At 38.6% G+C, this 24408-nt stretch overlaps 1 protein-coding gene across 1 annotated transcript in view; it reads left to right on the forward strand.

The window, feature by feature from the left end:
* Window positions 1-823: 823 nt before the first annotated feature.
* The window catches only part of TMX3 (thioredoxin related transmembrane protein 3), a 41250-nt gene continuing 17665 nt past the window's right edge, over window positions 824-24408 (forward strand). The window contains exons 1-8 of the mRNA XM_046672227.1: window positions 824-1005; window positions 2043-2097; window positions 8120-8159; window positions 9387-9510; window positions 17121-17166; window positions 18749-18829; window positions 20965-21064; window positions 21740-21817. Of these exons, the coding sequence (XP_046528183.1) occupies window positions 960-1005; window positions 2043-2097; window positions 8120-8159; window positions 9387-9510; window positions 17121-17166; window positions 18749-18829; window positions 20965-21064; window positions 21740-21817 (570 nt within the window). The 5' untranslated portion in view covers window positions 824-959. The remainder of the gene's footprint in view (window positions 1006-2042; window positions 2098-8119; window positions 8160-9386; window positions 9511-17120; window positions 17167-18748; window positions 18830-20964; window positions 21065-21739; window positions 21818-24408) is intronic.

Below are 24408 nucleotides of genomic sequence, written 5' to 3' on the forward strand. Positions count from 1 at the left end.
TAGCAACGTTTTGAGATTTCTGCCTGTTGGAATTTTGAACCTAAGGTGAACTGGCTGACATCATAATCCATTTCTATTCTCATAACACACGTTCAGTAACTGACTTAAATCTAATCTTCTGGTCTTTTATGTCCCATAAACATTTTGTCTAGGTCAGATGCAGTGACTGCTGGAAGAACCATCACAGAAAACTGTATCGCTTTTCTAAGTAATTTTTATAAATGTTTTATAATGCTTATTTCAAACATAAAAAACAGGAACAAATCAACAAAAAATTATATCCCACGATCAACTTCATTTTTTCAGGTTTCAAAAGAAACAATTTTTAAAAAGGGAATTCTTTAGTTGGCAAAACTACATTAATGGGGCTTAGGACTATAAGACATCTCCCCTTTTGCAAACAGGTTCAAGGAAAATTCCAAATTCATTGGAAATATATGGAGGGTCACACAGCAATCCATAGCCTCCCATCTTTCTACCGCCGCTAACATCCACCTCTTTCCACGAATTTGATCGCTCATTACACACGAACAGGAAGTGGAAGAGCTGGCGGAATTCAACCTCGAGATGCGTCGGTGGAGTCTAATGCATCTTCCAAGGGTAGCGGGCATTTAACTTGCGGGAAACGCCCCCCAATCTACGCAGCCTGCTCCACTCCAACACGAAAACACCCCCTCGCTAGGTTCCCACGCTCCTCGCGGCAGCTGAGAGGGCCGAGTTTAAAAACGCGACCGCGCGTGCGCCGCACTTGCGCGCATGCGCCGCAGTTACGCGCATGCTCATTGGCGGAGACCGGCCGGGTCCTGGGAGGGTGCGAGGCAGGCCTGCCCCGCCCCCGCCCTCAACGCCGAGCTTCCCTTCCGCGCTCTGCAGCTCGGCTTCCCTTTCCGAGAGTGCCGGTGGCGACCGCCGGGTTCTGTGTCCTCTCCGCAGAGTCTACCCCCTTTCCTGCAGTGAGCATGGCAGCTTGGAGACGCGGTGTTGCCCTGCGGCTCTGCGCCACAGGTAAGGGCCGTGCGTGGGCGAGGGGGGAGGGCGCGGGACCCTCCCTGAAGGGGTCGGGCCTGGGCAGGGGTCTCGGGCCCCGGTGGGGAGAGGCTGCGGGGTTCGCCGAGATGTCCCTCTGCTCCCGGGTCCCCCTAACTGAGCGGATGCCTTTAAGGTCCTTCCCCCAACGGGCCCTGCGGGGACCCGCGGCAGCCACCCGAGAGATGCGGCTGTTTTCCGTTCCTCCTTTGCTGAGTGTGGCAGGAAGTTTCAGGAGCGCCGACTCCCATCGATCGGCTTGAAGGATGTTGCCACCTTCCCAGCTTGTGGCCAAGCCTTGCTTTGGCTTTAGGTTCCGAGTCTTGTCACGTCTGAAGAATTTTTACCCACCGGGCTCCAGGAGGCATGGCCAAGGACGGATCATGGTCAGGTCGCCGAGGTTGTGCGATATGAGAAGTGATCTGAGTACGTGTTGGCCTTTCTCGGCCTCCTCGTGCCAGCATCGGGAACCCTGGTCCTCACTGTGGTGTGTTCACTTACTCAGCGACCGTTTACCTCTCACTACGTGCCAGGCACTCTTCTGAAATAAGTGTTAGACGTGTAGCTCATTTTGTTTCTATCAATCAGTTTGGGGGAAAGAAACCTAATAGTATTTTGATGGCATTTGGAGTTTATACTTAGGAGATAATTACTACTAGAGAAAAAGGAGAAATACCAGAAAAACGATTTCTATCTCTACTCCAAAAATATGGACTGGTAAAAAAGGAAAGAATAGGATGAGAGAAAAAGTATATGTAAAAGGAATTTCTGTGCCTTAGACTTACCAGCCTACATAGAACTTACCTGTCACATTATGGTTGCACGAGGAGTAAATGTTTATTAAATGGATGAACTACTTATGCTTGCATTGTTTTTGCCCTGGGATGGATCAGTGATGTATATTTTGGTAGGTTGTAAAAAATCAAAAACATTTTTTAGGTGACTAAGCATAAGGTACAAGCCAAGTGATAAATCAGCACTTATTGTATTGTGTATATTTGTCTTTTCTTTTTCAGTTGTTTTACTTGATATGGCTTTCTGTAAAGGGTTTGTAGAAGATTTAGATGAATCGTGAGTATATTTATTTTTAAATAGTATCTTAACTTCTTCCAACTCTAATATTATTTGAATATTTGCATAAATATAATCTTTTAATAATAGAGACAGTAATGACCAATGCTAGTATACCACTCATTTTCATTCATTTCATTCAGAGTTGCCCTAAGTGCTGTCTATGTACAAAATGGGGTTATGTTCAAAGAGTTGCTAACAGTTATGAGATCAGAAAACTGGCAAACTTTCTATATTCTACTTTATCATTTTACCTTGTATTTGTTATGTTTTTCTGCTGTAGACTATGGAGTGGGTACTGAAATTCTTTAACGGCGCTGTGTATTTATCTTTATAGTAGCCCAGCACTAATCACAAGGCCTTGCCTATGGACCAGAATCCTATGGGTGATCTTTCAGGCCTGACCGTAGGCAATTACAAGGTTTTGCCGGGCAGGCCTCGAGAGAGAAGCTGCCCTCCCCACACCAGACTTGGTGTACAGCCAGTGCACTGCAGTGTCTGGAGGGAGTTGTAGTCATAGCCTCAGGCCCTCTGGGCCAGCCATGATCCTGTGGATGTCTGCATTCCTAGCCTGGTTGCTCTTTTGGAGACCTCCTGACTGCTGGCCTCACCTAAGGCATTTCCTGGGCACCTCTGCTGAGACCTCCTTACCGAGGGGCTGGCCGAGGTTCTTTTCTCCCCTTGGAGTCTGTACCTTTCCGCTCCTGTCCCTTATCCTTCTCCTTCCCTCTGCCCACGGGTCCATAAAGAGGCAGAAGCCTCTGGTTCAGTGCTCCTCAGCAGTGAGATGAAGTCCTCCGTCTGTCCTGCAGTACCTGCCCTTCTCCTGTGGCTCTTCCACTCAGAAAAATGGAGCACTAAGGAGCTGGTGCCTTTTGTTTGTCCTCTTGGCTTGCATTGTTGCTGTAAGTGATTCAAGGCTTGATTCTTACTTTTAGTTTGGCTGTTGTCCTAATTAACCACCTCTACACAACAAAATTGATGTAGCAGCAAGGTGGTCAATTGAGCACAATGCTGTTCTGGAAAAGCAAAAAGCCTGAGAGTCCTTTGGGGCACTTCACCAGCCAAGTACTGATGGGTATTGGGGAGTGCTAGTGGATCCCTGGCAGAAACTTTTTGATTCTGCAGAGACCCGTTGTTCACAGGGAGATAACCTTGTTAAACTTAGTGGTACCTAGAGGGGTGTGTCACTACAGGCCTCCTCCTCTAGGATGCCCTGATGGCATGACTTTGTGTGAGGCGGGGGTAGGGGGAGGATGAGCAGGTGCAGACACCCAGGACCCTCACCTTCCTCACTTGGGTGCTGTGTGGACTCTCACAGGTTTGGCCCACCCATGATGGGTTTCCTATCACTGGAAAACATGTCTAGCCCACCCTCACAGAGGCTATAGTGGTCCTGCAAGCCCTCCTGGTGATCCTCGGGTGTACAGTGAGGGATTGGGAACAGAGGATAATGAAACTGTTAACCAGACTCAGATTTCTAGGTTTGTCTTTGCTGGTCCTGCTTTGTACCCAGTTAAGCCTCCTCATGAAGCCAGATTGGTTGGTCTGTGACACAGTTCAAGTCTTAACTGACAAGTTTCCAGACATGGAAAAGCAGCTACCACCAAGATAGCAAACACTGACCAGCACAAAGAGTGACAGTAAGAGTGAGAACTGGGCACTCTCTCCTGGGTGACCCATGCAAAAGACTTTCTGAAAAGGTCTCCAGCTGTGGTAAGTCAGTAATGGAGTCTCAAAGGAGGAGATTAATAAGCTCTTCACCAAGGACCTCATGGTCAGGTAGCAAGCCATGAGGGACCGGACTGGTGGCCCCACTATGATCGGCATGATGGCAGCCCTGTGAGTATCACAAGTACTGTCCCCACCATCCTGCACACTGAGTCTGGAGATGAGTCGAAGAGCCTTGACATCTTTACCCACACCTTGATAATGTGTTCAGTTGAGGCCCCTATATCCGCAGGCAGGGCTGGAGATCCTATGCCAAGGGTCAGAGTTCGTTGGGAGGTGGGGAGAATTGCACTTCTTGGGCCTTTTGGATATCAGTGCACAGGTGCGTGTGATCCCTATAGTCCCTGTTACCAGGGTGAGGAGGATCCATATAATACTCTCTGGTTCTGAGTTTGTGACAACCAGTACCAGCACTGTTGCCCAGGCCTGGCTCTGTGCACTCTCGCTCACCTTTGTCCCCAAGCCCCAGTGGGAATTGCTGTAGTGAGGGCTATCTTAGTCAAGCATGTGGGAGACTGACCACCAGACTACCAGCTCCTGGTGCCATTGTCTCCCCAAAACAAATTTGCTGCCTGGTGAGTAAAAGAAATAACTGCAGTAATTGCTGAGCTGGAGGAAGCCATAGTGCTCTGTGAGACTGTTTCTCCATTCAGTAGTCCTGTCTGGCCTGTGCACAAGGCCTTGGGTACTTGGAAACTCACCATTGATTATAGCTAGCTCAGAACCGTAGTGCTGTGCTTGACACTAGTGGTAGCTGATATCAGGAAGATGCTATGGACGGAGCTTGGTCTGTAGCATTTGACATTGCAAGTGCCTTTTCTGGCATCCCTCTCTACTGGGCCAATCAGAATCAATTTCCTTTCTGTGGAATGGATTCCAGTACACCTTTAATGTCCTTCTACAAGGCTATCTAAATTCCCCACGTATCTGCCGTCAATGGGTAGGCCATGACCTACAAAAACTCCTCCTAGAGGAGGCCTTCCACTATGCTGATAACCTAGAGGGCCTAGGCAAGGGCGCTGCCCAAAAGGACTGGACACCATAAAGACTCACAAGTGACAACATGGCTGGGCTGTTAATACAGACAGGGGACACGGACCTGTACCCAGCTGAAATTCCTGGGTGTGATCTGGGAAGCAGTACAACATCTCATTCCAGAGAAGATCATTTCCAAACTTTGAACCTTTCTGACCCAAAAAAAAAGAGGCCCAGGGATTGATGGGCCTATTTGGCTGCTGATGCTGTCATATAACCCATGCAGGGATCTTGATGGTACCCATCTACCGGGTTACCAGAAAGGCCACCACCTTTGACTGGGGCCCTAACCAGCGCAATACTCTGGAGGCCCTCTAGCAGGCCACCAGGCCTCCCTTCTTGTGCACCCTGCTGATCCACATCTGCCATTCGAGTTACATATCTCAGCACCCTCTCAGTTCACTGGAGCTCATTGTAGAAGGACACCACCAGAGGCTAATGTGGACCTGTAAGTTCCCCAGGTTGGCTGAAAGATAACACACCCCTTGAGATGCAGTTGTTGACCTGTTGGGCCTTGGTGGATGAGTGCAGTGGTAGGCTCACGAGCAGAAATTCCAGGCATGTTGCTGAATAGGGACAGCTCTGGAATCTCTAGTGAAGTGGAGATGGCACATACAGCAGCCCTGCTGGAGTCTCACAGCTCCCTGCAAAGGTCTCACAGGTGCCCCTCCACCTCCCAGGAATAACAGACAAGGAACCGCTGCTTCCTCTTGCCCAATGGGGACCACCCATGGGCCTGGTTCACTGATGGCTCCTCCTGCTTAGCTTATAGTGGGATGGAATTGGGTGTGGCTGCCATCCAACCTGAAAGAGACCTGTCCTTCACCACATGTGGTAAAGGACCTTTGCGCAGTGGGCAGTTTCATGCAGTGTGGAAGACTGTAAGATTATCAGCCTCTCTGTTCCCCTATCGCCTACTCCTTGCTCCAGCCCCAGCAAGTGAGCCCTGCCATATTTTCGCTGACTCATGGGCTGTGGCCAATGGCTTTGTTCTTTGATTGTGTGGCATATAAAACAGGAGCCCCTGTGAAGATGAGACATTTGGATAAAGATGAGTTCTGCTCCTAGTAAGCATTTTGTTGCATATGTGGATGCTTGCTGGAAAGGCCCCTGTGCTGACAAAGGGAAACAACCAATGAGCATACTGTGCTTGTCAGCTAAATGGGGAAACTGAATTGTTCTTCACCCCAGAGCAGTCAGATGTGCAACTAATTGCTTCCTGGATCCACAAGAGGATGGCCCCTGAAAATTCAGATGCTATCCTAGATTGGGCTGGCATGCTTGGACTGCAGTCTTGTGAGAAGATACCAAACCAGCATGAAAAAGCTGTCCCATTTGTCAGACCCTGCTCAAGCCTAAAAATACTGTCCAAGAACAGATTATTTCAAGTCAGTGAGCCAGGGCATTCTCAGGAGGCAGAACACACTGGACCCCTCATTCCATCCATAGTGTTCCCCTGGATCTTAATTGTAGTTGACACTGTCTCTGGATTGGGCCTAGCCATCCCCATGCATCGCACTGACTCAGGCCACATCATCCAGGCCCTGCAAGACCATATTTGTTTTCTGTTCGGATTCCTGGAGAACACTGCATCTCATAACGGGCCTGGATTTGCAGCCCAAGCTCCCCATCAATGGGCCTAGTCATGGGGCATACAATAGACTGTTCGTGCTCTGTATCACCCCTAATCCACAGAGGTAGTTGAGCATTTTAATGAACAATTAAAGGACAAGCTTAATCAGCTGATGGGCAGCCCATGTGATGGTTATCAGTATATAGAATAAAACTTTTAACTAAAAAAGGGGAACAAAGCCAAAAGATGTAGGTTCACCAACGTGGGGGATTGGTTAAGGGTGCTATCCTTGCCCCTGGTATAGGACAATGTTACATTTGGATAGATGTGGACACCTTTGGACCTGAGAGCTCAGATTTAGGGGGGATATGCTCTCTTTGTCTTAACTACAGGTTTTCAGATCTTACTAAAATATCCTCCTCATAGAGAACTTTTGTCATCCAGCCAGTATAGATTAAATATAGATCACTGGAAAACACTAGCAGATGAAACAAATATATTTCTTCCCTGAATTAGCATATTTATGGTTGGATAACTACAACATGTGGGAATTGATAAGAATCATAAAGAGGATAAAGATGATATGGGAAGATTGACTGCAGCTGTGAAGAATTTAGGACATTATTATGGAGTAAGCGGTGCTTTTAGCTGGATAGGATTTGAACCTGAAAGAATGTAGAAAGTCAAATAAACATGAATTTAGCTGTGATAAACATCATAGTCTGGAAATTGTAGGGTGCTCATATTTGAGTGGAAAGATATGTTGGAACCAGATAAAACAGCAATTTGTACTTTTTTTGTAGTTGGTGGGAGAGGGCCAAAAGATGTCAAGAGTCACATGGTCAGAACTGTTTTCTGAAAATTCTTTGACTGTATTGTGTCAGTGTCCCCAAAAGCTCCTCCAGGTTTGGTGATTGACTAGGAGCACTCACAGGACTCAGCCTGTAGTCGAAGTCACAGCCGTGATCTATTACCGTGAAAGGACATGAGGCAAAATCAGCAAAGGAAAAGGCACGGGCAAGTTCCAGGGGAAACCAGGAACAAGTTTCCATGAGTCCTCTCCCAGTAGAGTCACAAAGGATGTGCTTAATTCGTCCATCAGGAGTTGTGACCACATGTGTGAAATGTTATCTACCAAGGATGCTCATAAGAGACTCAGCGCTAGGATTTTTTATTGAGAGTTGGTCATGAAAGCACCCTTCTGCCTAACCTGTACCAAAATTCAGGTTCCCAGAAGGAACGTAGCTGTTTGTCACAAAACCTTGTTGTTTACACAGTGTAGGACCAATGGTGGGAGCCCTCCTGAAATTCAGGTTCCCAGATGCCAACTCAGGGCCAGTCTTGCCAGTAGACCTTTTTAAGGAAAGCCTCAGGCCTGCTCTTAACTTTAATGTACAGGTGTAAGTGGAATAGAGGGCTAGGAGCTGGCTATATAGCTGTGGTTCTCCCAAGTCCCACTTTAATTTTTTTGGATTTTTTATTCCTGGTTACTTTATCAGTACTCTACTTTTATTAAGTAGATGTTTAATCGATAAGATTTAGAGGTCACTGAGTAAAACTTTTACATAAAAATTTATTTAAAGAATTTGTTCCATGCTCCTATATTTATCAATTTATTATCCCCACCTATACTATTCAATTGCAAAGTGGAAATATACAAAGATTTGTTTTCTTGTTTTTTAGGTTTAAAGACAGTCGAAAAGATGACATTTGGCTTGTAGATGTGAGTATGTAAATTTTTTGTACTCATTAACCACCCCTCCCATTGTAAGTGTTATTTTCTATTTTCCGCCCAAACATGGTAATATACAATCAGTGCTTATGTATATTACTTAATGTGTTTTCTTAGGTAGTACTCTTTGGGTCTTTGCATTAAAATCAACCTCAGAGCTTTAAGGTTCCTGGCAAGGGAACTGCTTTTGATGAAATTTTGATGAGGTCAACTTGTGGTTTATGTCTGAGGGAGATTATGGTATGATTTTACAACAGAATTCACTATGTTGTTTTTTCATATTATCCTAGAGATTGAGTATGTTAATATCACTTGGCAGTCAAAATCATATTTTCATCTTAAGAGTGAACAAAATCAAATTTTCATCTTCCTTTCCTCACTTTCAAGTTTGGAATGTATTTAAACTTCACAGTGTTTGGCATTCGTTTTAACGTGCCTCAGTGAAAAAGAAGTGGAGTGGCAACAAAAGAGATGAAGTGAGACTGGCAGAGTTGACAATTATTGAAACCAGGCGATGGACATGAGGGCCCATTGTTTAATTCTTTCTTTCTCCTTTTGTGTATATTTCAACATTTCCATAGTATAATGTTGAAAAATAGGTAAATCTCATTTCATGAACCTACAACAAGCAGTTTGTTACACCATTTCACTAGAGAAACCTAAGCACCGCCCCAGTCATCTGGTGATTCAGGAGGAAAAGCTGTGGTTTTCATTTAAGCAGCCTGACTTGTCCCTATGCCAAGCCAGTCATCCTAATGATCTCCTATGTCTTACCGGTGGTTATGCTTAAAGTAGCAAAGGTACCTGCTGTGTTGGAATTTTTGTAATAGCAGTAGATTGATATTGTTCATTAACTCTTAAGGGGTGTACATATGATGTGTGTATGTGTATTTAGTGGTTTCATTTTATATATATCATAGACACACTCACTTGGAAGCCAAGATGTTTTTATTGTAAACCATATCTCTATTTTAAGTAGGTATCAGCAGTCATCTTAAATGAACTTAGAGTAGTATCAGTGTTGAGAATATGTTAGGAGTAAACTTATCCAGGTTTATGTGTGTGTGTTTTATCTTTGATTATATAATCACTTTAATTAGACTTTTTATCTAAAACAGATTATTATCAGATCATTTAGTCAAAGAGATTCTTTAAAAATTAAGATTGATATCCATAGTAACACAACATTTTAGTGGTTATCTTTTTTTTTTAAACAAGTTTTATGCACCATGGTGTGGCCACTGTAAAAAACTGGAACCGATTTGGAATGAAGTTGGTCTTGAGATGAAAAGCATTGGCTCTCCGGTTAAAGTCGGAAAGATGGATGCTACTTCCTATTCTAGTAAGCGTTATTCACTTTATTTTACCATTCTCATAATGAAAATGCTTTAATTACATGAAACAGTATTCAAGGTAAGAAGGGTTTTTTTTTGCTTATGTAAAATTAAAGTTCTCTTAATAATTTAAAACTGTATACTTTACAGTTAAAGAATTAGTTGTTGAATGTTAAATATGCAGTATATGTTAATTGTATGCCTAACAAAGAAGTATAAACCATTCCTCCACCTTTGAGCCCGCTTGAGATAATCAATTTCCCTGAGGCATAAATACAGAAATTTGACTGTTAAACTCTTGATGTTGCTATGTGGATTAAGATTGAGGGTTTGTTGTCTGAGTAGCCTGTGACGGCATAGTAGAGGAGTAAATGGGAACTTGAAAGATGAGTTGAGTTGAAATAATTACAAGTGAAGATCAGAAAAATATTCACATTAGAGAGAATATTAGAGCAAAATCTTAGAGTTAAGAATGAGCTTAATAAGTATGTACCAGAGAATAGAATGTCTCAAAGCAGAGGTTGGCAAAAAAACTACAGCCCATGGACAAAATCTGGCCTACTGCCCATTTTTGTAATTAAAGTTATTGGAACACAGCCGCACTCATTTGTTCACTGTTGTTTATGGATGCTTTTGTGTTCCAATGGTAGAGTTTACTAGTTGTAACAGAGACTGTATACCCCACAAAGCCTAAAATATTTATTATCTGACCCTTTACAGAGAAGATTGACTAATGCCTATCTGAAAGGGTTTGAGAAAAGAAGAAATTAAGTTTAGAGAAGTATGATGTGTCCTAGAAATGTGGAAAGAGCATGTCTTTGGAAAGGAGACCTGGATTCAGTTGCTGACTCTGCCTGCTACTTTTGCTGTGTAGCGCAGAGAAAATTTCTTAACATCTCTAAGCTTTGGTGTCCACATTGGTAGATATTTATTTGTAATGTGTCTTTTATTGACTGTTCTGAGGTTTTAATGATGTAGCACATATGAAGTCCCTTGTAGTATTCAGTGAATGTTAGTTCCTTTTTCTTTTAATTAATGAAGAAAGTGGAAGTATGTAATGTGTATTTCTTTTTAGGAAATCAGTACTGTACTCATGATACAACTTTGGCCCAGGCCACACCTAGGTGTTTTAATCCCAGCTCTACCATGTTCTACTTTTGTGGCTTTGGGGAAGTGCTTGACCTCTCTTAATTTTAGTTTCCATGTCTGTAAACAGAACAGTGATAATCTTCAAGGTTGTGAGGATTGTATTAATATTTTGTGTTCAAAATCCTTGGCACATGGCTAGCACATATTAGATGCTACAGGGTAAGACCAAATTTTAAGGGCCTCCCAGATCAGAGGGTTTTGGATTTTATCAATTCTCAATTGAGAGGTAGTACACATTTTTGAGAAAGGCAAATGACTTGATTAAAATATTTTTGGCAGCAATATATAGGGTAGAAAAGAAGAGCAGTTAGAGACAAGAAGATCATCTAAGTTGACCTTTGTATGCATCTTGGTGTAGGATCCTGGGAGCCCAGACTTGGGTGGCGGCAGTGGAGTCAAGGGGAAGCATTTTCAAGGGTGAAATCACACATGTGATAAATTGGTATAAAGAAGAATAATCGAAAATAATGTCACATGTAAGAATCTTAGCGTAGTTACTGAACAACACTACTGTTGGTCATATGGAAAAGAATAATTTTGTGTGCATTTTCTTGTTAGCAGCTGTTTTGAATTTATAGTATTTTGCTTTATGGATGTTTGGGAATAGGGAAATAGAATGCAGGTGAGATGTTAGAGCTGGAATTATTGTCACTCGAATTGTTAGAACCTTGAGAGGAGAAAAGATCAGTGGCAGGAAGTTATTGTAGAGAGAGGGTGAGAATAATATGCTTGAGTTGGCATTTCTTAAAATAAACTTTTAACAATGCTTAAGAAATTACGCCTTTAAACTGTTGTTCATGAAAGTAACTTCTTGTGTCTAGACGTGTGTGTTCAGTAGACATGCATACGCATACATTTATATTTATTCATATAGTCATCCATTCATATTCACTCAATCAGTATATATTTACTAACTACTATTTGTCAAACCCTGTGCTAGTCTCTAGAGATTGAAGAAAAACCAAAATAATCCTTCTTGTCTTGGAAATGCTTACAGTCTAATAGCGGGAGAAAGAGGAATGAACCAACAAGTGCAGTAGAGTCTTACACATGGCAATTCTTGTGACCTCTTGAATCATTCAATGGAATAATAAAGTAAAATAATGTATAAAGGAATGTGAAAGTATGAAGAAACATAATCAATGAGAAAAGTAGTACCTATAAATCAGTAAAAATAATGGATTACTTATGTGATGCTACAGTGATAATAACAGTTTACAGCAAGTCACATTCTTTTTTATAATATCTAATTCATTAGTTTATTATTCAGTATGTTTTAAGTGCCCCTGTGTGCCACTATTTATTAAGTGGCACTGTGATTTGGGAAAAAATAGCCAAGACTTTTTTCCTGAGTACCTTAGAGGAGATGGTGTTTTGAATACGGTGATTAAAAAGCAATAGTATTCTTTCAGGACTTAAGACTTCATATACAGTTTGTAGCCTTTTAGGTACTTTATGGTGGGACTTTTTTTTCTAATTCACTTTTCATAAACCATTAAGAGGTTTAAATTTTTGCCTCTGATAGATGATTATCGTGTTCTCTTAGCATTGTGTAATACATTATGTTAAATTAATAGGAGGAAAACGCCCCTATAGAGGATGCATAGCACATTATCTCAAGCATCTGGCTTTGGGAAAAGAGGAAAGGGAACTGGTATGTACTGAGGCCTGCCCTCTGCCAAGCATTGTGTTAGGTGCTTCATATGGAATAAACTTCCTCTGCCTACTTACCCAACCCATAGCCCAACCTGCATGGCAATGCTTGCTTGTAAATCCTTGTGACTACTTGAATCATGTAAGCATAGTTTATTGGAAAACTATTCTTTTGCCAAAGAGCTGTAGAGTCAACATTCATTCAGCAGATATGTAATAAGTGCTTACCATATGCCAGGATGTACCAGGCATGTTCTAGGCATTGATGACACATCCATGAGCAAAACAGACAAAAATTTCTACTCTCATGGAATTTATGTTCTAGTGGGCAGAGAGAAACAATAACCAATAAACATAAGTAAGTTTGTGTTATTTAGTGTTTGATGTCAGTGATTGATGCATTTTCCACTTTGTTATAGAATCAAGGAGATGTTTTATGTACTGCGGAGAAAACGAATGTTATCTTCCTAATATTTAAAACAAAATTTAAGTATTTAAAAACTACTGTCTAGGGATTATGAATAGATTTGTTTCCTTAAATACTTCAAAACAGCTCCCATACAGGCATTTTAGTAGAACTTGGAATCAAACAGTTAAGAAATAGAATTTTTTTTTCAAGCTAGCTCTCAGCATTATTCTAGGCCTAACTATAGAATACGAAAAGATTAGCTGTTGCATGGGTATCTCTTCTATCCCCTTAAGTCGCTTTTCAGGCAGTCACAGCATCAGTCTTTCTCAGTGTTTAGTCTACAGACTAGTTGCATTAGGACTACTTGAGGTGCCCAGTATAAATTCAGATTCTGAAGACCCACACCAGCCCTACCAAATGAAGTCTTTGAGGTTGGGTCATAAGAATCTGTATTTTTAGCATGGACTTCAGGTGTTTCTGCTGCACACTTAAGTTGGAGAATCACAGAGTAAAGTATTATTTTAATGGGTAGTTATTTATGGGATTTTGGTTTTGGGGTGGGATAGAATTATTCAGTGATGAAATGTAGAATATCTGGAGTATTTGAGGGTAGTGTATTTCTCAATCATGGAATTGCAGTGATTGGGACCAAATGCCATCACACTCAGTCCAATGAATCTCTGTGTATAGAATTCCTCAACTAGAGAAATTTGAACTATCATGATTTATCCTACCCTGTATGTTTGGAATTGTACCAAAAATTTCATGATGTGTGGTTTTAACTAATAATACTATTTATCAACATAAAAAGTTGTATAATGTCCAATGTAAATTCAGACATATATTTTAGCCTCTTTTGTACATATCCCTTCAAAAACGAGTACTAAAATGATTTCTCATTTGGAAATTAAAATATGTTATGATGCTACTTGTAATGGTGTACTGATTTCCATTATGAAACCACTGAAATTCTGTTTATTCCTCAACCTAAGTATGACATCATTTTATGATAAATCATTCTCTTTGATGTATTAATTTGCAACAGTGTTTGGCCAGTAACATTCTTATTCTGATTTCTTGTTCACAGATTATATTTGCAAATTAGTTTTACCTTTCTAGATTATAAGCCCTTTTGGTCAGTGTCAATATTTCGGGGTTGCTCATCCCTGACATTTTGGGCCAGATAAGTCTTTGTTTTTTGGGGGCAAAGGGGTTCCTGTGCATTGTAGGATATTTAGCAGCATCCTTAGCCTCTACCCATTAGATACCAGTAGCACCCTTCTCTTCCTCCTCAAGTTGTGGCAAGCAAAAATGTCTCCAGACATTGCCCCGTGTCTCCTGGAGGGCAAAATTGCCCCTAGTTGAGAACCACTGCTATATTTTATTTCCTTTTGATGTTAGATACATAGTGACACTCAGTAAATACTAAGAAAAATAGTATTTCGAGCTGAAAAGGACTTCAGATAAAGTCTAACCCCTCACTTCTTCCCACCTCCCGTTGTGTAGATGAAGTCACAAAAGGTAATCAGTGGTGAAATGACGTTGAATAATTTCAGACAAAGTTAGAGGCAGAATTAGGCCCAGAATCCAGGATCACCAAGATTCACATCCAAGTCTGTCACTACCATCAAGTTGTTAACATTTTCAAGGAGAAATGAAATCTAGGGCTTCATGTTTGACCTCATTTTATGAGCATTTAAAATTACAAAACTTCAGGGGAAGTTATTTGCCTGTTACAAATGGATTCTTCAGTTGATGAAGGAATTGATCTTAGGTTTCTAAATACTTTTCTTTTCTTTCTAATATTATTTTCTAATATGTGAAAAAAACAAAACATTTAAACTCAGACTTGAATTTGTCTCAGCCCTGCTACGTAATCAATGCTTGCTCTCAAACAAGTTACCGAATCCCCCTAAGTTTTAGTTTCTTTATCGGAAAAATAGCATTAGCACCCTTTTCACCCTTCACAAAATTGTTTTGAGGTGAAGTTGAAGGGATGTTAAAGCCAGTTATAAGATATTCTAACGTGGTAATTCTTGTTAATGTTATCTAGACATTGATGTGTCAGCAGATACTCACCTAAAGATGAAATTAGGATCAAGAAGAGAAAGGAAGGGACCCGGCGTTAGAGGATCTCTGTTTGCCAGACTCTGCTAGATTCTTTTCCACATGCTTCTCATTTTAAAATCTCACCCATAGCCCTTCAAGATGAGTGGTATCCTCAGAAGAGAAGGCAGAATAAAAGAAGTTAAGAAACTTATGCAGAGCTGCATGGGTAATAAATGGAGAAGTTGGAATCCTGACCTGGGTCATTATTTGTCTATAACCCATGTTTTGCTTTTGTGCTTTTTTAAAAATTATTATACAACCATTTTCCTCTAGGAAAACCTAAGTTTGAAGTTTTAGAAGTTGTTGTCAGTTGAAATTATCTCAGAAATGAAGGTTAATGCTCAAGGAGCCAAGGGACCATAGAGTGGGTGGTATGCTACATCTCCGTCTTATAGATATGAAAACTGAGGTCAAGTAATTAAGTGCTAGGGTTAAGTGTGGAGCTGTTTTTGCCCTCTCTGAAGCCTATTATGAGAACTACACCATCAGGCTTTAAAATACCACTACTGCATTTCTCATTGAGTGCTTGTTACCTTTTCTATATTTGATTTGTGTAAAGAAATTCTGCAGTAAACTGTATAAAGAATTGCTAGTGCAGTATACTGCCCTCTCTAGTCATTTATATTAGTCTTTATGTTATAGCAGTTTTTAATGAGTTTTAGTTGAAGGTAATAAGGGTTTGTATTTACCTGCCTCCTTAATTTGGGGAGAGGGGCATTAGGAACATACTTTATTGTCTCCCCTAAATGATTTCTGTGTTTGTATTTTTTTATTTTGATGAGAAAGATTGGCCCTGAACTAGCATCCGTGCCAGTCTTCCTCTATTTTATATGTGGGAAGCTGCCATAGCATGGCTTGATGAGCAGTGTGTAGGTCCATGCCGGGATCCAAACCCGTGAACTCCAGGCCGCTGAAGTGAAACACATGAACTTAACCGCTACGCCACTGGGCCAGCCCCTCATTTCTATGTTTTTACTGAGAAGAAGGCAGTCTCAATAATAGCAGTCTTTAATTAGAATGTAGCAGACAGAATTAAGTCCTAAATTAGAGATGGGCACAAATCTTCAAAGATAGGACCTATATCTTCAGAACCTGAGTTCTTTTTGTTACCTCTGCTGTTTGTGTTGCCTCTAATAAAAACCAGTGTTGATCACTCTCCAGACCCTTTTGGTCACCTGTCTCCATACGTTTAAGAGAGGAGCTCTAGAGCGACAAAGCAAGGCGGAGAGATTTGGGATATTATTTGGCGACAATTCACTTTGTCATCATTCTTGTGTATTGGTGGGGAGTGATGAGAAAGCAAAGATTAATGATTACTAAAGTCATTGGTAAACCAGAACCCATGTACATAGAAGTAGTTTTCTTATACCCAACTGTGATAAGAAAATATCCTATAAATAAAGAAAATCGACAAAGGGAGTGCTCATATGAGTAAATACTGTATACTTTGCGTGTAGTAGTATAGTTGTGTAGATATTTTGTATATTGTCTATAAACTAAGAATATTTTATTATTTCCTGTTCTAGTTGCCTGGAATCTGGAAAGCAGTATAGGATTAATTTGCTATATGATTTATGTCCTCTTAAAGTCTTAATTCTCTGTTGTTTGATTGTTTCTATTTTCGTTTCTTCTTTCCCTTAAAAAGATGCCATTGTAGCAACTATATCTTATTTTAATTAATGTGAAAATTTCAGAATACTCTTTGAGACAATTGGAATTATTCTAGGTTATTACAAAAGCAGAAACTTCTAACACAAGTCAAGTTGCTTTTAGATCATATATTGACTGCAGAAATTAATTTTGTAAATACCATTTATGTTTTTAAAATTAAAATACACTACAGTTCTTTTAAGCCTCAGAAAACACTAAAGGAAGAGATGGGCTTTTGCCGGTTGTTTGTTTTTAAGAGAAGTCAGTGAGATCTAGATGAAATATTTGTCCTGGAAAATGAAGTCAAATGAGAAATGAGAGTTTATTTATATATATATATTTTAACAAGAATACCTTTTAAGATAAGTACTTTAGAGATAACATTTTAACTATTCTTTCTACATTTCATATTTTGTCAGTGCTTTGTGCAGGCCATAGGTTGGATTATTAAGTGGTTGTTTTGTATGGAAATAATGATGTTTTTTCTCTTTTGTGTGTGAGTTTATATTCTTTCTAAGACTTAAAAACAACATATCTAAATGGGTTTGTATAAATATATCTATATTTTTTAAAGTAAAAGGCTCATTTATTACCTAGTTTCTCATTTTTAAAAAAAATTTAGAATTATTTATTCTTTTTCTTATCAAGGCATTGCTTCAGAGTTTGGAGTTCGAGGTTATCCAACAATTAAGCTGTAAGTTGAGTGTTGTATGTTTATGTGTGTATTTTTATTAGTTCACTCTACTTACGTTTTATTACATTAATTTCTAGTAACTTTGGAGGATTGAAGATTTGGGTTCAGCAATGCTTTCTAGGTGCAGTATGTGGCCAAAGGAGAGGGCCTATCTGTATGCTTTTCTTTGTATTTAAGTGAATGTGTTGTTGATGGCTAATTCACTAAACATGTTTTGTGTCCTTACTGTGCGACAGGCACCGTGCAGGACAAGGGTTACAGTTGTAAATTTTATGAAAGGGCTTTTACCCTTGAGGGGTTCAAGAGTGTATTCTGTTTTATCTTGCCTCCTAAGAAATTTTATTTTCCTATAATTAAAATAGACTTCTTTCATTAGAGCTGAAAGGAAGAGAATCAAACTGATGAATGTTAATTCTAATCAGTACCTGCTGATCAAGTTTGATCTAGAGTGTGTAAGTTGGGAGAAATGGTGTGATGGTTCTAAAGGACCTAGAATCATGATTTTATTGAATTTTCTCATCGGTATCATCCTTACTTTGGTAATGTGGGGGTTGAGGAATTACTTTGAAGCTTATTTTTATAGTAAAATAAGTTTTTATTTCAGTGTTAAAGTATCAAATTTCAAAATTTGACTAAGTTTAACTTTTTATTTCTTGGGTTTGCTGTTGACCTCCCTCCTTCCCCCACTTTTTAAAAGTGCTAAGTCTCTTTTACTTTCTTGTGTTAAGTAAATTATCCATTCTCTTCTTATGCTTAGTTATAAATGTTCTGTTGTTTAAAATCTCAGTTACTTGGACACAATTTATTGGCAGGCTTTTGGAAAATGATCTAATTTTCTAACAGAAGTGCTTTTATGCATTGTTTTACTGTGTAGTCTTGCAGCATCTGTCAAGTTACTGTGATATTGTATTGCTTAAAATTTGTTTTACCTCTACCAAAATACATTTAATTCCATACCCTTTAACTTACTTTTTAAAGTATAGTGAGAATTATAATGCTTTGGCTAGCTCTTGACGATGAGTGTGTAAATTATTCCATTTTCAGAAGGCACAGAACAGACACATGGAACTATCAAATGCAGTCATGCATCACCTAACACTGGGATATCTTCTGAGAACTGCATCATTAGGCGATTTTGTCATTGTGTGAATATTGTAGGGTGTACTTACACAAACCTAGATAGTATAGCATACTACACATCTGGGCTATATAATACTAATTTTATAGGACCACCATTGTATATGTGGTCCGTCGTTGACCGAAACATCGTTAGGCGGTGCATGACTGTAGAGAGTAAACTATTTTCATGTTTACTCTGTACATTTTTAATATATTAATAAATATAATAATAAATATTTGTATTAAATATTAATATTTTAATAAAATATAACCTTTTCTTTATATTTTGAGTTGTTACTCCCTTGAAGCCAGTTGCCTACTGTGTTTAATGTAGTCATGCTGCTTGTAAAACTCCTCTGCATTAACTGTGTACTATAACTTTATGTAATAATAGTGATTAGCATTAAATATTAAAACAGTTGAAATAATCCAAGCTTTTATCCTTCTTTTTTTTCTTTTTAAGATTAAAGGGGGACTTGGCATATAATTATAGAGGACCACGAACTAAAAATGATATTATTGAGTTTGCTCACAGAGTATCTGGGTAAGTTCTTACTAGGAAAGGGCTTTACTGTATAATATTAGGATTTATATTAATATTAATACTTATAGTAATAATATTAATATTTGAAAATTAAATGTATTTTAATAGACATATTGAACATATATTTTTAGGGACCTAACCTAAATAAAATTTGTCTACTTATTTATGAGAAAAGATAGGGTTATATAGCATATGCAAAGAGATCCTTTAAAGAAACAAAAGGGACTGTGATTTGTGTTATATACTTGTTTACCTCACATGTAAATTCATTTAGTATATAGAAGAATTCCCCCAATGAATTTTTAAGATGTTTTCAAAATATTACTTCTAACAATTTTATGATCTTAATTTTTATTTTATTATAATTTTACTTTTTTACTGCCTAGTTTACGTCAGTTTATTTTTCATGTTACCTAATTTCAGAGTTTTCAGGGAAACCCCTTCATATTGTTGTTCTGGATAGACTTGGGTTTTCCTCCCTCTCCTGCAATACTGGAGAATGCTTTGTAGATAAATGCTTTACCTGATCTATCACATGCTGCTTTATGCCGACTGGGAGGTATTATTGCACATTTTGCTTAGACTGTGGCATAACTGGAACCCAGAGATTGTTTGCCTTAAGGATCTCTGAGGTTTTACTGAGAAGGAGACAGAAATTCTTCTGTAAGCATTTCCTGTCGGTTTGAATGTGGTGATGTTTTTTAATGTACATCTTGCTGGGAACTAAAGAAAGTTGATGCTTATTTAGTGTGATTATGTGGAACTTCTTGAAGAGAAAATTTATCAACGTGGCTTAACCTGTGTTGACTTTGAAAGTACAGGCGCTTATGAGCTTTACAGGGTATATTGATAGCTTTAACTAGCTTTAAGGTAAATTGAAATATCGGGGTGGATTTGTTGGGTGGCATGCTACTATCCAGCTTAAATTATTTGAGAACAGGCACAGAATAGGAATCTTTATATATTAAAGTTTACGAAGCTTATTAATGTAATTTTTACTGTATTTTCTCATTGCATATTTCATTTTCTTTATTTGCTTTGTGAATAAATAAATTTTGAGATAACTTTATATGAGGGGATTGCTAGTGGGGTGTGCGTTATTCCCCATGACCTAGATCCGTCTTTATGTTTTGGCAATTTTTAATGAGTTTTAGTTTAAGCCTCAGACAACTCTCCTGATGTAACTAGGGGTGACTGTAGCAAGTGAAGTTGCAGAGTCAGTTCTGGAGTTGCATCACTTACCAGTTAATTACGGAATATTGAATAGAGGCCAGAGTAGAGTGATGCAATGCGTTTAAAGAATTGTGCATTTTGAAAATATTTTTGCCTTTGCAAAGTATGTTTTGTTCTTTTTGCAAATTTGATGGAGTAAACATCTGATAAGATAGACCACATTTAAAAGAAGGCTGCCTGTTCTTTTAGTTTTTTGGTAATATTGTGTAAGTGGTGTGTTTTATAGTAGCCTTTGATGTACTTCGTTTCTCAGTCTGTTTGGCTTAAAATATGCCTGTGGAGTAAAACTCTTTGTTGCGATTTGTTTGCTCTTTATGAGGTTCTTATGGACTGTTACGACTACTGTTTTCCATTTTATTTTTTCTGAAAAGAACAACATACTTATGAAACATTTTAGGTTTTAACCTCTGTAGGGTATTTTAAAACTTTATCACGTTTAAATGGACAGAGTAATACGTAAATATTCTTAACATAGTGTTATAAACTCCTGGGATAGTATTTCATAGTGTGTTTATGTGAATGATCTTTTGGAAGGAAGAAAAAATAATTCTCATATGGATTGTTTTGTTTTGATCTGAGGATTCTAAATGGATTATAGTTCTGTTTTTGCCTGTCAAAATATTGGCTAAGAAGGTACTCTCTAAAGGGATGTATTTGAAACTTATTTTTTAAACTGATAATTAAATTGTGGGTACTATATTTTTATTATATGGATATAATAGTGATCAGGGGCTATAGTTTTATTAGATTTATATATATTGGGTGATACACTTAAAATGCAGTTAATGCAACATTAAAACTTTATAACTTTAGACATGGTAGGCTATCATATAAATAGGAGTAAATCGTGTACTATCTTTAGTTCAGTTGCAAGTTTGCTTGTTTGTTTTGTTTTCAAACAGGGCTCTGATTCGGCCACTTCCAAGTCAGCAAATGTTTGAACATGTGCAGAAGAGACATCGTGTATTTTTCGTTTATATAGGTGGAGAGTCACCTTTGAAGGTATCAAATGATTTTATTTTTTTACTCTGCAAATGCAGGTATATCGTAATTTAATAATCTCTATAGCCAAAACTTCACCAAAAACTCAAAATTTCTTCACTCTTATTGGAAACACTTTAGTTCAATCTAAGTATTTTTATAATAAAAGTCCTTTCTTAAATAGTCTTTATGGTGTTTGCCTTCATGAAACGGAAGTGAGTAAAAAGTGGATAGATGTTGCCTGCCTTAGTATTTCTTCTATTATTGATCTGGTTATTTAAATGTTGTATTGCTTTTTAGTGTTTTGAGCTTTTGAGACTGCAAAATGCAATTTGAGTGTAAACTTTTTAAAGGCAAAACATCGTCTTAAGATTAGTTTATGTAGGTGTGTGTGCATATCACATATCTCTTCCTATAATCATCAAATTAAATGAATAAATATGAATTGAGCTTATATTGTACTTAATGAACTTCACTTAAAGGAGTATAGAAACACTTAGTTACAATGGCCTTTTGCCATAGACACAATTTATTTCATTTGCTTATGTTCCATCTTTTCACAAAAAAGGACTCAAGGCAGCAAATCGTGCTGATGCTACTTAGTGATAATACTACTTGCTGTGAGTGTTTAATGAGGAGTGACTTGATCTTACTTAATACTTGAAAGTCACTTTTTTTCTGTTTGTGTCTTCACAGGAGAAATACATAGATGCTGCTTCAGAATTAATTGTATATACATACTTCTTCTCTGCCTCAGAAGAAGTGGTTCCTGAGGTAATATTTAAAATTAGATTTTAATGACTTAATTTCATTTTTTAAATTATTTGCTGATTTTCTCTGTCAGATTTATTTACTGTGATATGTCTGGAAACAGTAAACACGTTAACTCTTTGCTGCTGGTACCAGATTGCCTATTGTTAATAAGCAGATATCACTAGATTCATAGCATTTAGGGATTATGATTATTACATTAGTGTTTTTTTTCTCTTTAAAAGCTGTAATGAGAAGTGATACCTCAAACCCTAAATTGGTTTATAAATAGTGGATTAAGTAATATATATTATAATATGTGTAATATGTATTAATAATAAAATATATATATATAAAAATTAAACAACTGCTTCTTATCCTCTAATCATGTTCTGCTCACTGTTTTAAGTCCTGGATAATTGAAGACAAGCAAGGTCATCAGAATCCTGATAGGATAGTGCTTACATTCTTGTGGGTGGAGGAAGTAGACTGAATTTTAGTGTTGCAGGGGAGGTCTTCTGTTGGGTCCTCAGACTGAGATAGTGATCCTCAGTAAACATATCAATAAATAGGATATCATAACTGCTATGAAAAAAAATAAAAGAGTAATGTGATAGTAGGGACATTTAGAGGTGGAATGGCTTCTCTAGCTTGGTTGATAAAGATATGTCTGTCTGAGAAGAAAATATTTGAATTACATGATATGAAGGAGCCACGGAAAGGTCTGTGGCCAGAGTAAATCAGAAATGGAACAAATGCTACAAATGCCCAGGATGAGAACATGACTGGTATATTTGAGGAACAGTGTAGTAGGCCAGTGTGGCTCTAATGCAGTGAGAAAGCAGGTAGGAGGTAGACAGAGGCCAGTGGAGGCCTTGCAGGTCATGGCCATGCATATGGTGGGTTGGACTTGGTGTCATGTTCATTTTAAGGACATTACTCTCTGCTAAGCAAAGAATGAATTGGATAGAGATGAGAATGGATCCAGAGAGAACAGTTGAACTTTTGAAGTAATGTAGGAAGTTTGAGCTTGGAGGTTAGTAAGAGAAATGGGGAGAAGTGAAAGAATTATTGCGTTTGGAGATAGAATTATTTGAGCTTGCTGATATGGAGGAAAGGGATGAATCAAGTATGACACCTGGGTTTTTGATTTGAATAACTGGATAGATGGTGGTGTTATTCATGAGCTTGGGAATATTGTGGAAGGAACAAGTTGGGGAGTGGGGGAGTGATCAAGAATTTTGAATTGTTCATTTTAATTTGATTCACTGTATTAGACATTCAAGTCCAAGCATCAAATATGCAGTTGGATATAGGGGTATAGAGTTAAGGCTGTACAGAGAAAATTCTTAGACATGGGATGCAAATTTATAAAGAAATAAGAAGGCCCAGGACTAAAGGCAGCAAAGGAAAATGAGAAGTAGGAAAAAAAGATGAGTGGAAAGATAAAAAAGTGTTTACAAAAGGAGTGGCCGTTTGTGTAAGAGGCTTGCGAAGTGATCAAGATGAAAAGGGGACAGTAACCATGGTATTTGCCCACATGGAGGTTGTTGGTGATTTTAAGAGAAACAATTTGAGCATAATGGGGACAGGTGCCTCATTGTTGTCATTTGAGAATGCAGGTAGGAAATTGGAGCCCACCAGTATAGACTTCTCTTCAGAAAAGTTTTACTGAGAAGGGGACCTGAAAAATTTGGTGATAGCTGAAGGCTTTGAAATATGAAATAAATCAAGGGAGGTTTTTCTTTTTAATCAGTCTAAGTTATAAAAAATTGAAACAAGTGTTTTTCACAAAGGTATGTCATATTACGCATTTGATTACTTTTTTGTTCAATGTTTGTTAATGGTTAAATATTTGAAGAAGATTATGCAGTTGCCTAGAGTATGTGTTTAATGCTCCTGCAAATATACATGGATGTTTATCATATAAAATTATTCTAAAATGATTTTCAGCTCCTTGGGGAATCGCAGATAATTTCTGGTGAGCCTAAACTCATTTAGGTTTACTTAGTTTGTGTAAGAAGTTATTTTGCAGTATTCTGTGTATGTGCATTACTTTTGATGGGGGGGGATAGAAGAAGAGCCATACTTGACATCAGATTCTCAACGGATGCCCCAAAAAGTTGTGAACCACTGTTCTGGAATGTTATCTTAATGTGATTTAAAGGCCTGTAGTGGAGTAGAACTAGAACTCTTAATCCGCTTTTGTCTCCTAAGTCCAGTGGGCCACCTTTTCGTATTAGACGTGGGTATGTATACTGCACTCTCATCGGCGAAACTTTCCGAGCAGTTTCATTTGGAGTGCACCAGAGGGTTTGCTGCGTTCTGGGCCCAGACACCATCTCAGTCCTCATATAAGGATGGGATGTCTTAGGTCAAAATCCAAGAACCCAGGACATCTGGGTGGGCACAAACAGCATCTGCTACATGGGCCTACTTCCTAGTTATTATGTATTATTTTTATTATTATTATTAGCCTTCTCAACTAATTTCTTTAAGCATTCTTTAATTATTTTGGCAAATATCATTATTTGTCGTCATCTTCTTAGTTCTGAGTATGTGGTTGCAGAAGTCTGCTGGGAGGATAATAGTTATTTAAGAATAATATGGGGATT

Source organism: Equus quagga, chromosome 9 (genome assembly GCF_021613505.1).
Source record: "Equus quagga isolate Etosha38 chromosome 9, UCLA_HA_Equagga_1.0, whole genome shotgun sequence".
NCBI lineage: Eukaryota > Metazoa > Chordata > Mammalia > Perissodactyla > Equidae > Equus > Equus quagga.